At 40.1% G+C, this 14,629-nt stretch overlaps 1 protein-coding gene across 1 annotated transcript in view; it reads left to right on the forward strand.

The window, feature by feature from the left end:
* The window catches only part of DDR2 (discoidin domain receptor tyrosine kinase 2), a 214,340-nt gene that overhangs the window by 190,103 nt on the left and 9,608 nt on the right, over window positions 1-14,629 (forward strand). Inside the window, exons 10-14 of the mRNA XM_044003928.1 lie at window positions 269-331; window positions 1,213-1,343; window positions 2,949-3,159; window positions 7,226-7,449; window positions 11,141-11,268. Coding sequence (XP_043859863.1) covers window positions 269-331; window positions 1,213-1,343; window positions 2,949-3,159; window positions 7,226-7,449; window positions 11,141-11,268 — 757 coding nt within the window. The remainder of the gene's footprint in view (window positions 1-268; window positions 332-1,212; window positions 1,344-2,948; window positions 3,160-7,225; window positions 7,450-11,140; window positions 11,269-14,629) is intronic.

The following is a 14,629-nucleotide window of genomic DNA, read 5'->3' on the forward strand; positions in this document are numbered from 1 at the left end:
GCAAGTCACTTAACCCTCATTGCCCCTAAAAAAATAAAAAATAAAATATCTATCCATTTGATCTAAACCCTTCATTTTACAAATGAGGAAACTGAGGCTCAGAGATGTTAGGTGATTTATCTAAGATCACACAAGTAATGAGTATTAGAGGAAGGATTTGAACCCAGGCCTTTGGACTCCAGCAGCAGTATTCTTTTCATTGTACTATGCTGTACTTCCAATCCCTCCCCCCTCCCCAGCTGTATTTCACTATGTTTTTTCCCCATAGATGCTGCAATGTACAACAATTCTGGAGCCCTTCCCACCTCCTCAGTAGCGCCTACCACTTATGGTAGGTATACTTCTTGTTCACAAGGATTAAGGTTAGAAGATCTGAGAAGATGATGGGTAGAAAACCAGAGGTTTATGCCTACCAAGTAAAGGTGTTTGATGACAAAAGGCTTTTGAGAGGCCTGGAGAGAATTCAAAACCTGGCTGGGAACTGTAAAAATAAGGGTCAACTGTCCAGCTGTGGAATACATGAATTATGGGAGAATCTGAAGAGGTTTTTCACCTGACATGGAACTATTCTGTGAGAGACTGAAATATCTGAGACAGAAAAGGGAGGGAAGGACCACTCCCAGGTGAGGTGACAGTGAGACCTCAGAGAAGGAGAAAGGCTAGTAGATTTAATGGAAAAAGGAACAAAAGGACGATTCCTTAGACAATCCCACTGACCCATCTATGCCCTACTAGTATCTAGGAAAATGTGTAACCAGCTTTATCCTAAGAGGGACCTTTGTATTTCCTGGCATGTTCCTGAACTAGACAAGAAATCACCCTGGCCGTGTAATTGCTCTATATCTGAGGCATAATGGGACTCACAGACTTCCCCCATCTCAACTCCAGAACAAAGTTGCATGGAAAATTTTAGCAATCTAGTAGTAGAAATATCCTTAATCCTAGGCCTGAGGTAGTTAAAGACTTACAAATTAATGAGGCCAAGCCTTGGACCTGGAACAAAGCATCTAGCAGGGAAAACCCAACAAAGAACTAGGAGAAAGTTAAGTGGCTGCTCCTGGAACCATGGTGGGAAAAACATTCTGACATTCCCCTGCTCTTCTCACCCAGAATCCTAGAATCTCATGGTTGGAAGGATCCTCAGCAGTCATGAAGTCCATTTTCTCCTGATGGGGTAATCACATCTTCCTGTTTCTCTTCTTTTCTCTATAGACCCGATGCTCAAGGTGGATGACAGCAACACACGCATCTTGATTGGCTGCCTGGTGGCCATCATCTTCATTCTTGTGGCCATTATCGTCATCATCCTCTGGAGGCAATTCTGGCAAAAAATGCTGGAGAAGGTAAGGAAGGGCACAATGGGATTTCAAACACACCTTTCTCTCCTTTTAAATGATCTGCAGTTACTTTGAAGATGACATTCAACCTTTCTGAGTAGGATAGGGCACACAAATTAATGTAGATCACATCTCAATCACTCAAATTTAAACACTGGCAATGTGTTCAATACATCCATTGTATCTCCTTGTCACTTCTTTAAAAAATCATGTGCTGGGGGCAGCTTGGTGGCACAGTGGGTAAAGCACCAGCCCTGGATTCAAGAGGACCTGAGTTCAAATCTAGGTTCAGAAACTTGACACTAGCTGTGTGACCCTGGGCAAGTGACTTAACCATTGCTCCACAAAACAAACAAACAAACAAAAAAACCCAAACAAACAAAACAAAAAAGCCCACAGAAACACAGAATGTCAGATCATTTAGCCTGCCTTCTCAATTTTCACATGAGGAAACAGAGACCTAGAAAAGGGAACGGTCTGTCCAAAGTCACACAGCTAAAAGTTTACCTAATTATATCATGATTTTTGTTGATAAGGAAATAATTATAAAGTACTTAGCACAGTTCCTGGGACCTAGTAAGTGCCCTGTGAATATTATTATTTATTAATTATAAGTAGTAGCAGTATTAGTATAGCTTCTTGACCTGCCCTGAGTAGAGAATTGATCAGCCAGCACCTCCCTGCCCTAGCACGATGACAATTAAGGTTTTATCTAAGTTATGTTCCCACTGTCCCATGAACCTGAAGACCAAGATTAAGCCAATGCTTAAGATTTGGAGGCAGAGGACTTTGTACTTAATTAACAGTGTGACCTTAGGCAAGTCCCTTAACCTGGGGCTGGCAGTTTATCATCTCATCCAGTTTTAAAACTAGGCTCCTTTGAGTTTCTCAGTCATTTCTTCCCTATGGCAAATAATTGAAATTCATTTAACCTTCTCTTTACAGGTAATATTCCCCCTGTTCCCTTGGTTGTTGCTCTCTAATTCTTCAACAAGTTTGTCCCAAATATACAGTTCAATCGAATGACATTTATTAAGTACCAACTGTGTACAGCATTCTTTACTAGGAGATGTATTGTACAGTTACAGGATGACCATTGACACAGTCCCACAATCATAAAGCTTAAGAGGAATGCAAATATTCCAGTAAAGTTAGAATTCGGTTCAACAAGCATTTTATTTTATTTTTAGTGAGGCAATTGGGGTTAAGTGACTTGCCCAGGGTCACACAGCTAGTAAGTGTTATGTGTCTGAGGCCGAATTTGAACTCAGGTACTCCTGACTCCAGGGCCGGTGCTCTATCCACTGTGCCACCTAGCTGCCCCAGTTCAACAAGCATTTTTAAAGCATCTACTATATGAAAGCTAGTGTGCTAGATGTTGAAAATGAAAGTTCAAGTAACAGAAGCTTATATTCTACTAGTTAAGTTAGACTATGATAAGTGTAGCAGAGAGGAATGAGAATGGGGAGGGAGGGGTCGGACCATGTTTAAGTTCTTGTTCATCTGAATGGGAGAGTTAAGGGAGGGGAAGGGGGGGAGCAGAGGGAGGGAAGTAAGGAGGTTCTTCCTTGCTCTCATCCTAGCACTACCCTCTTTCATGTTCTTCTGCAGGCTTCCCGGAGGATGCTAGATGACGAAATGACTGTCAGTCTTTCCCTGCCTAGTGAATCCAGCATGTTCAACAACAATCATTCCTCATCACCCAGCGAACAGGAGTCCAACTCCACTTATGACCGGATTTTCCCCCTTGGTCCTGACTACCAGGAGCCTTCGCGGCTCATACGGAAACTCCCTGAATTTGCTCCAGGAGATGAGGAGGCAGGTTAGGAATGAGGCGGAGGGGTCATCAAAGGACACTTTATGACGAGTATAATTGAATGGATGAGTCCTAACCAATGGAATGACTGGCAGCTTTTACAAGTTTTATATATGTGTATGTGTATTTATATATACATATGCAAGTGTTTTATATATATGTGTATACACACATGTGTATGTATAGTGCATATGAACACACACATGTATATATAAACATACATATACATATATGTTAAAGCCCACAGGAAGTAAAAAGTAGATTCAAGTTCATAAATTGCTATGAGATTTGAGTCAGGTAATGACTTTTCTCTGATTTAATAAAGTTTATGAATGTCTTCTGAGAGATGTGGCAAACAATAATAACTAGTATTTATAGAACACTTTAAGGTTTGATAATCTCTTTACAAATATATCATTTCAGGGCTGGCCCCACATTCAGGAGGACCTGAGTTCCAATCCAGCCTCAGACATTTGACACTTACTAACTGTGTGACTCTGGGCAAGTCACTTAACCCTCATTGTCCTGAAAAAACAACAAACAAAAACCAACCAAACCCAACCAAACAAAAAAGCAAATATATAATCTGATCCTCGAGAAAAAAAAAAACCCAAACAAACCCAAACAAAAAAAAACCCAACAACCTTGAGAGGTGGGTGCTATTAGTATTCTCATTTTATAGATGAGAAAACTGAGGCAGAGGTGAAATGACTTGCCCAGGGTCACACAACTAGTAAGTATCTGGGTCTGGATTTGAACTCAGCTCTTCCTGACTCTAGGTCCCTAACTCTATTTACTGTGCTACTTAGCTGCCTTAAAGGGGTTAGCATGCTGGACTTAGATTCAGGAAGATGTGAGTTCAAATACCATCTTTGCTACACTACTGAGAAAAGGTCTTTTGACTTCACTAAGCCTCAGGTATCTTTTTTTATTTGTTTGGTTTTGGTTTGGTTTTGGTTAGGCAATTGGGGTTAAGTGACTTGCCCAGGGTCACACAGCTAGTTAAGTATCAAGTGTCTAAGGTCGGATTTGAACTCAAGTCCTCCTGAATCCAGGGCTGGTGCTCTATCCACTGCACCACTTAGCTGCCCCAAGTATCTTTTTAAGATTACAAGTCATAAGGAGGCTGTGATCACCATTGGATACAAAATAATCCATCCTTAATATATACATATCTTTGGTGCATGCAACATTTTATGTTTATAAAACATACCTATATATATGTATACACATACATATACACACGTATACATATATATGTAAGATATACCTGTGTATGTACATGTATGTACATTACATAAATAAATAAGTGAGAATTATTCAAGGATGGTTATTTCCATATAAGTATTTCTCCTTCGGAAAAGGAAATAGGGCAACTCTTGATAATTAACATCAATGTTAATGAACTTAAGTGGACAGGAATGGGTGAATTTAATACAGGTGACCACTACAGGTACTAATATGAGAAAAAATTGCTTAGAAGAAATAGAGTAGCCCTCATAGTCAAGAAAAGGGTGAGGAAAGCAGTATTAGGGTATAATTTTTAAAAATGACCAAATGATATCTGCTTGAATCTAAGGCAAGCCATTCAACATCACAGCAATATATCTATGCTCCAACCATTAATGCCCCAAAAGACCAAAGTTGAACAGTTCTGTGAAGACCTACAATATCTTCTAGAAATAACACCAAAAAAAAAAAAAAGATGTCACATTCCTCATGTGTTGGAATGCTAAAGTAGGAAATCAAAAGATAATTGGAATGACAGGAAATTTTGGTCTCAGTATACAAAATGAAGGTGGGTGGAGACTAATAGAGTTTTGTCAAGATAACTCATTAGTTATAACAAACACTCTTTTTCAATAACCCAGAAGGTTACTCTATAGAGACATCACCAGATGGTCAATATCAAAATCAGATTGATTATATACTTTGTAGTCAAAGGTGGAAAAGCTCTATACTGTCAGGTAAAAGAAGACCTGGAGCTGTCTTTGGCTAAAATCATGAACTTCTCATTGCAAAATACAGACTTAAAATGAAGAAAGTGGGGGAAACCATCAGACCATATAGGTCTAGTGTAGGTGATGGAATTCCAGCTGAGATATTTAAAACCCTAAAAGATGATGCCAGCAAACTTGGAAAACACCACATTGGCTACTGGATTGGAAGAGATCAGTTTATATCCCAGTCCTAAAGAAGAGCAATGTCAAGGAATGTTCAAATTATCAAACAACTGCACTCATTTTATATGCCAACAAGGTTATGTTTAAGATTCTGCAAGCTAGGCTTCAGCAGTATGTGAACCAAGAATCACCAAAAGAGCAGGCTGGTTTTCAAAGAGGCACAGGAAATAGACACCAAATTGCCAACATTTCCTGGATTATGGAGAAAGCAGAACGGTTCCAGAAAAACCATCTACTTCTACTTCACTGACCACACTAAAGCCTTTGACTGTGTGTCTCACAACAAAATGTGGCAAGCCCTCAAAGAGATGGGAGTACCAGATCATCTTACTTGTCTCCTGAGGAACCTGGACGGAGGCTAATGAACATGAAACAACTGATTGATTTAAGATGGGAAAAGGAGTATGACAAGGCTATATATTGTTACCTCATTTATTTAACCTACATGCAGAGTTCATCAGGTGAAATGCAAGGCTGAATGAATCAAAAGCCAGGATTTAGGTTCCTGGGAGAAATATCAACAATCTCAGGTATGCAGACGATACCACTCTGATGGCAGAAAGTAAAGAGGAATTAAGAAGCACAGAACCAAAAAAGGAAAAGAAAACTGAGATCGTAGCAACTAGTTCCATCCCTTTCTGACAAATAGAGGGAGAAGAAATGGAAACAGTGTCAGATTTTATATTCTTGAACTCAAAGATCACTGCTGATGGTGACTGCAACCATGAAATTAAAAGACGCTTGCTCCTTGGAAGGAAAGCTATGGCATATCTGGACAGTATACTAAAAAGCAGAGACATCCTCTTTCTGATAACCGTCCATATAATCAAAGCAATGGTTCTTTTAGTAGCAATATATGGCTGTGAGGGTTGTATTATAAGGAAAGCTAAGTACCAGAGAACTGACACTTTAGAATTGTGGTGCTGGAGAAGACTTTCAAGAGTTTCTTTGAAAGCAAAAAAAAAAAAAGTCAAATAAGTCAACATTTGAAGAAATTAATTCAAGCTATTCACAGGAAGGTCAAATACTGAAGCTAAAGCTTAGATATTTTGGCCATACGATGAGAAGATGGGACTAAATGGGAAGGATTCTGATGTTGAGAAAGATTGAAGACAAAAGGAAAAGGGGATGGCAGAAGATGAGATGGATAGATAGTGTCATGGAAACAATAAACAGGAACTCGGACAGACTTTGAAAGTAGTGGAGGATAGAAGGGCCTGGCATGCTATGGGCTCACAAAAAGCCAAACATGGCTGAACAATTGAATAACAACTAAAAGTGTATATGGGAGGTGATCTCAGAGAGAAGGCACTAGCAGTAGTGTTATGTTAAAAGGCTTCTTGTAAAATCTGAGATGTGAGCTAATTCTTGAAGGACACCCGTGAAGCCAGAAGATTCAGGTAATAAGAGAGACCATGCTTCTAGGCATGAGGGTCAGCAACTGAAAAGGCTAGGACTCAGGAGGAGTGTCTTGTCCAAGGAATAGTAGAGGGCCAGTATTTCTGGATTGTCACATGATGTATGTAGGAAATTAAAGTATAAAAAACTGGAAAGGTAGGAAGAGATCTAATTGTTAAGGGCTCTAAAAGTCAAACGGATGTTGCTGTTGTCATTTTTATCAACTTTGTCAATTTTATGGTTGTGAGGTGGAACCTGAGTTGTTTTAATTTTTATTTCTCTTTTCATGAATTAGAGCATTTTTTCACATGGCTATTGATTTCTTGAATTTCTTCCTCTGAAAACTGTCTATTCCTACTTCAACCCTTCATTAATTGGGTAATGGACAAGACATGTTAAGGATATTTGAGGGGTTGACCCTACTCTAAACTCAGATGACTCCCTCTTGGAGAACTCCAAAGATCCAGACTCCATCTCTCTCATCTTTCTAGGCTGCAGTGGTGTGGTGAAGCCAGTTCAGCCAAATGGCCCCGAGGGGGTCCCCCACTATGCAGAAGCTGACATTGTGAACCTACAGGGTGTGACAGGAGGCAACACCTATTCAGTACCTGCAGTTACCATGGACCTACTCTCAGGCAAAGATGTGGCTGTAGAAGAATTCCCCAGGAAACTCTTAACATTCAAGGAGAAACTGGGAGAAGGCCAGTTTGGAGAGGTGAGTTGATCCATCAGATATACATGTCTCTGCTTTCTATTGTTCAGGGATACCTCTGACTGTATCCTTTTGAGTGCCTGGTTTTTTTTTTTTCAGTCTTCCCTCCTACACTGAGGAGGAAGCTTGGACTATTTAAAACGGACCTTTTATGAGTTCTAAAATATTAGAATCATAAAATATTTGAGAGATCATTTAGCTCCAACCCCTCATTTTACAGGTGAGGTAAGGGATGTCTGGAAAGATGAAGTGAGCCCAATCAATCAAACAAGTTATTAAGCTCCTACTCTGTTCCAGGCACTAGGGATACAACAATTGGGTGGGGGCAGATCTGGTATTAGGAGCCATCTTCCCTGATGCCATCATTCTTGCCACTGTCTCATGATTCCTATTTGAAGATAAGTAACTGTGCTTCAGATGCCCTGAAAGACAACCTAATATTTCAGTCTTGTTTGTAAATAGAAGGAATTGGGGAGGGGGAGTTGGAAGGGGGAAAAATCTCAGAGATGTGATCATCCATTATGAACTGTCCAGAAACAGCCTGCTGTATGAGAGCTGTCTTTTTTCTCCTTCCCGTGGAAGTGGTATATAAAACAGTGAAAAACAGACACACTTGTTCTCTCATTCTAGTATCCTAGCAAGTCAACTACCTAAGAAAGGAGGTATCATTTGTTCAGTGATACCACATCAATATACATAAAAGACCCATTTCTCCTATATGGAATGTTAGCGATAGGAACTTTCTGAAAACCCAAAGTGTAGTGATTTCAGTTGACAACAGTTCCTTGGGAAATCTGCAGTTGATATGCAGTGCTTCAATCTAAAAGAAATTGTTTTGGAACTATGTACTTTGATATTTCAATGCATCTGTGATCTCATTGACTTGGATACTTCTCCCAACAGTACAGAGTATAAGCCATCCATGCCGTCTCATCCTGCATGGCTCTCGTGTTTGGCCTCTCATAAATCTTCCCCTAAGGCTCAACCCAACACGCCAGGGGTGTTCCTTTAGATCTTGTGACATTGGGTGGATACCAATGAGCTATTCCTCAGTTATCCCTTACTCTTTGCAGAAGACTGACATTTCATCTTTTCCGGGCATACATATTGTCTTACATAACTCTTTTTTAGTAGCGTTTCAATAAACTTGTGCCTCTCCACTGCCCCTTGGGTAACCCTCAACTTGAATTCTTTGGAGACTGTTATTTCATGTTTCTCATCCCTACAACACCCCTGGAAGAACATTGTTGTTCCTAAGATAGGCTTTTGTTTTTAGGAAGAAGTTTAGAGTCATGGAAAACACTGTATTGCTTCCCAAAGACAATTCTGCTGCTTTTATTCAATTCTAGCATTAGTTTATTTCCCATGCTTATACTGTGGCAGAGGAGGGGAGGTGGCTGGTGGAGGTCAGTGAAGGAATCACAGAGCTTCCTAATTTAGATTTCCATTGATCCATCTCAACCTTCAAAATATTGTTATTGGACACAACACAATAGATCCTCACCATAGCATTAACTCTAGGTTCTGTTCTATAGGGTTATCTTTGTGATCCTCATAACAATGTCTCCTTGGTATTCCAGTAACTAAGTTTCCTTAGATAAGGCTCCAAGATATAGCTACATTATACTGAATTGCTCTTTATAGGGACTTGTGGTAATAATTATATCATAGTTACATAGTTAATAATCACATAGTTAACGCTAGTTACAGAATCATAGAATCATCTAACTGGAAGGAACTTTAGAGGTTATCAGTTGAAACCATACTACTCAAAACATAAATGCCTTACATAACATCTGGGGAAAAAAGTAACAATAGTGGAAAAGACTTATCTCTGAGAGTAGCCCATTCTACTCTCTGAATCAAAGAATAGTCACTGAGAGATGAAGATCAGCTTGGAGTGAGGTCTTTAATGGGTCCTTGGCCATGTATGTTTTTTTTTTGTTTTGTTTTGGTGAGGCAATTGGGGTTAAGTGACTTGCCCAGGGTCACACAGCTAGTAAGTGTCAAGTGTTTGAGGTTGGATTTGAACTCAGGTCCTCCTGAATCCAGGACCAGTGTTCTATCCACTGCACCACCTAGCTGCCCCTGGCCATGTATGTTTAACATTTATACCAATAAAAATGAAGGAAGGAAAGAAAAAGGAAGGAAGGAAGGAAACATTTAGTAAAAAGCTTATTTGTGCCAGGCATTCTGCTGAATGCTTTACAAATATCTCATTTAAATCCTCACAACAACCCTGAAAGTTAGATGCAATTTCCCACTTTACAGCTGAAGAAACTGAGGCAGACAGAGGTTAAAGTGACTTGCCCAGGGTCACACAATTAGTGTCTGAGGCTAGATTTGATCTTAAATCTTCCTGACTATAGGTCCAAAGCTCTCTGTACCACACAACCTGACTGCCTGAAGGAAGACATAGATGATATGCTTGCCAAATTTGCAGGTGAGATCATGCTAGGAGTGATAGTTAATATATTAGTTTACTGAATATGGATACAAAATCTCCAGATGCTAGAAAAATAGGCAGGATCTAATAAGATGAATATAATGGGGATAAACGTAAAATTGTTTGTCAGTAATGTCTGACTTTTCATGACCCCACTTGGGGTTTTCTTGGAAAGATATGAGGGTGTCACCAATTCCTTTTCCAACTCAATTTATAGATGAGAAAACTGAGGCAAAGAGAATTCAGTGACTTGCCCAGGTTGACACAACTAGTAAGTATCCAAGGACAGATTTGAACCCAGGAAAATGAGTCTTCCTGACTCCAAACCAGTTACTCTATCCCCTGTGCTACCTAGCTCACCCACCTCAACTCAATCAACAAGCATTGATTAAATGCTTACTGTGTGTTAGGCACTGTGATAGAAGCTGGAAATACCAAGACAAAAGCAAAACAATTCCTGTCCTCAAAGAGTTTACCTTTTAATAGGTGAGTGAAAATTTATGTATATAGGTATATATAAAACACATACAAGGTAAGCATGGAGGGGCAGGGAAGTGACAGCTGGTGGGGGAAGGGAGGCAGGGAAGACCTTGAGCTGAGTCTTGAAGGCAACTAGAGGTTCCAAGAGGCAGAGGTTCCAAGAAAGAGAGAGCATTACAGCTACATGGGACAACCAACACAAAGGCATAGATACGGGAAATGGCATGTTGTGTGTTAGCAACAACAAAAGGCCAGTTTGTATTATAGAGTGCATGGAGAGAGGTAATGTGTAATAATGCAGGAAAGGTTGAAAGGAGTGAGTGGGTGGGTTGTAAAGAGCTTCTTAATGTCCAAATGTGTAGTTTATATTTTTATTTATATTCAATCCAAGAAGTAACAGGGAACCACTAAAGTTTATTGAGTTGGTGAGATCTATGCCTTAGGAAAATCACTTTGTTGGCTATGTTATGAACTGTCCGGAAACACCCTGTTGTAGGAAAGGTATGTCTTTTTTCTGGACGGATTCAAGTAGGGAGAGACTTAAGGCAAGGAGACCAATTAGGAGGCTCTCTCAGTAGGCCAAATGATAGGCCATGAGAGTCATCATATCATTCGTGTTCTATCCTTTCGGTTCTTTTATCTCAAGAGACAGATATAGTCCAGTTGGTTCCCATTTCCACTGTCCCAGTTAGCTTAACTTTAGGAAAAGCCCACCAAGAACTCTGAAAGAGCAAATGATGATTCTGAGCCTCAATGAATTTTGGCCAGGTTCATCTCTGCGAAGTGGAGGGCATGGAAAAATTCATGGACAAAGATTTTGCCTTAGATGTCAACACTAACCAGCCAGCCCTGGTGGCTGTGAAAATGCTCCGAGCAGATGCCAACAAGAATGCCAGGTATGTCAGCCACATTTTGAACCTTCTTTTACATGTATTTGCTTCTCTGAACCAGGAAAATTTCTTAGCAACTCCCAAGGAATTTATAAGAGGACAAGGTTTGGAATCTGCCTAATACCTGGAAATGATGATGGCTAATGAGTGAATGGACAGTTTTCATCTTCTCTCTTTCCTTGTAAATTCAGCTTCTGACCCTGAATGCGGTTCACCTTCTTAATCTATATTCTGACTACATCCATATTTCCTGGCATATCTACCAACTTAGAGATGGCTTTCTTCTGCCATCGTACACACACAGTCTCCTATATTACCTATGGCTCAGTATTTCCACGTTAAGCTCACATGGGCCAATTTTAATCTTGAGAGATTCTTCCTCTTAAATATACCTCATGGCTCTTGTGACCATCTGGGTCTTCTTTGGGAACATCAGAAATTTGGTTCATTTCTCCTTAAAGGTCAAGCTTTCTGTTCTCCCTATAAGTAAGTGAAGCTAAAAAAACATATGAAGAGGGGCAGCTAGGTGGCACAGTGGATAAAGCACTGGCCCTGGATTCAGGAGGACCTGAGTTCAAATCCGACCTCAGACATTTGACACTTAACTAGCTGTGTGACCTTGGGCAAGTCACTTAACCCCCATTGCCCCACAAGAACAAAAACAAACAAACAAAAAACATATGAAGAAACACTGTTTATTAAAGAATAATAACAAAAAATAGAATAATACTCCTTCTTTGGTCCCTTCCAGTGTCCTAGTATTGTTTCTGAAACTTACAGTATAGATAATGAGTCCACTTAGGCTCAGGGGACCTGAAGGCCTTGTTGAAGAGGTGGAATCTCCTGGAAATTCACTTGCTTAGGAGTCTATTTACTCCTCTCTCCTTTGGTGCTGCCTCCATTGTCACTGTATCAGATGACTTGATCCCTAATGAGGGGCATCTTGCCTACAGTGTTCTCGGTTTTCTGCCTGGGTGTCTGGCCTTTTGGTCACTGCCCCAGGCTGGTTTCAGTTTTCTCAGGTTGGCTGGCAGCACAGTAACTATCTCTTGCAAATACCTGCTCATTGTTCTGTGCAGTGTGTTACCTGTCCCCGTCTAACATCCCCTCCCAAGGCTGATTGGCATTGTGGTCCCTGGATCCTTGTCATCAGTGGGGGTCTCTCACCTGATAGGGAAATCTTCTGTTCCCTTGTTTTGCAGGTATGCATCAGGACTGTTCCTGTTCCTTTCCTTGTCCCACCACAAGGGGAGGATAAAGTGAACAGTTTGGCCAGAACAGAGAGAAGGTCGACCACAATACCAATATAGACTGACCTCCTTTGAGCAAACACTCTCTCAGCAATCAGTTCCTCACTTTCTTGCCAAATCTCGGTTTTCCTTCCTTTTCATCCCGTTAACTCCTTCTTTCCGTCAGTGTTCTCTTTTTTCTTCTATAATAATAGCTGACATTTATGTAACTCATTAAACACTTTACATACAATCTCTCATTTAACCCTCCAAACAACCTTGTGAAATAAGTATATATGATATTATTATCCCCAATTTTATCGATGAAGAAATGGAGGCTGAGTGAGTTTAAAGGATTGCCTATGATTAGAGACCCAGTATGTATTAACATCAGGATTTGAGCATTGGTCCAGTATACTTTTAACACTTTGTTACACTCTTTTTGCCTTTTTTTCTATGTCCATCAAACCTGAGAATGTCCAACTGTTTTCACTTGGAAACTTATTCCAAAAAGTCCCCAAGTAATTCCTCAAGCCATCTAAGAGTTTAAGATTAATGTAGATTATGGTTTCTACCTTCACACCCTTATCTAACAACCTTCCCATTACAGAACTGATGAATTATTCCACCATTGAGACTTACTTTCTCTGCAAGAGCTACACATCTGGGTGTATTGTATTGTTTTGATTTCTGTCATGAGCCTTTTCCATACCTCTGAGAGAAAGTTTATTGTTCTTGTCTCAAATAACATGATAAGCCCCAAGAATCATGACAGTGTGCCCCTAGGGAGTCCTATGGTTGGCACACTTAAAGTTTGGGAGGGAGAGAGGTGCTAAAGCTATGAACTGTTTCAGAGAATTACTGGGGAGACTTTATTAGGTTGAATGGACTGTGCAACCTTCCAAATCATGCTGAAGAACTATGTTCTTCACCCTTAAACATGTATCTATGATCTTGACACATGATTTTTTATGTTTTTGTTTTTTGTTTTTTGTTTTTTTACGGGGCAATGAGGGTTAAGTGACTTGCTCAAGGTCACATGGTTAGTAAGTGTGAAGTATCTGAGGCCAAATTTGAACTCAGGTCCTCCTGAATCCAGGGCTGGTGCTCTACCCACTGTGCCACCTAGCTGCCCCAAGCACATGATTTTTTAAAGAAGTGACAAGGAGATACAATGGATGTATTGAACACATTGCCAGTGTTTAAATTTGAGTGATTGAGATGTGATCTACATTAATTTGTGTGCCCTATCCTACTCAGAAAGGTTGAATGTCAGAGTCCTTGAGCCTCCTGGAAGTATCTGAAGCTTTTTTTTTTTTTTTTAGTTCACCTAAAAAAATTATGTCAGGATCTGGGTGCATATAGGAAGGTCACTGCTATCACAGGGAGATCTCAGCCTCGGGAAACACAGGGAGGTTCCGACACAACTACCCTCACATTCCCAATGATTTTTATATGTCATATAAGGGTCTTAGGACATGCAATTCTGACCTATTCCTATAGGGTCCAAGATAAGCTGTCAGGGCCAGCTACTATATGGGAAATTGTCCTCAGGGACTCAGTTTGGGCATTATTCCATCATTCGATGGATAGAACTTGTAACAAATTATAAAATGTCCAGGCTGGAGGTCCCTAGCCAATACAGATCCCCTCCTTATTTCTGGCCATTAAGTACAGATTTTTGAAGTAACAGTATATTACCAAAGTGTGCGTTTAAATAGAGTTACTGTCAAACGGGCTATCCTGTTAATTATCTGGGTGGTTGGATTGCAACATTAAACACACTTGCTGTATGAACATACAGCTTTATAAGATACATAAATGAGGGAAAGATTATTTACTTTGGAAAAAAAAGGTACTTCTCTTCATCAAATAATTCAAATTAGGGCTCCTTTAAATAATGCATTTAAAATGGTGCAGCAAATTTAGCTTGCCAACAGCATTATAAGAGCATATAATTCTAGGAGAACATATGTTGTAGATCAAGGAGAATCAACAACCATCAGGCATTCTATAACTATTCTACAGAGCAGAACAAGGTCAGGAAAAGTTATGGTTGGAGGGGTCTTTGCTGGGGATGCTTTTCCCGTTTGACGCCCTCCAACTCAAGCAACCTCTGTGTTGGTCTGTGTTTGGTG

The sequence above is a fragment of the Dromiciops gliroides genome, chromosome 4, assembly GCF_019393635.1.
Source record: "Dromiciops gliroides isolate mDroGli1 chromosome 4, mDroGli1.pri, whole genome shotgun sequence".
Taxonomy (NCBI): domain Eukaryota; kingdom Metazoa; phylum Chordata; class Mammalia; order Microbiotheria; family Microbiotheriidae; genus Dromiciops; species Dromiciops gliroides.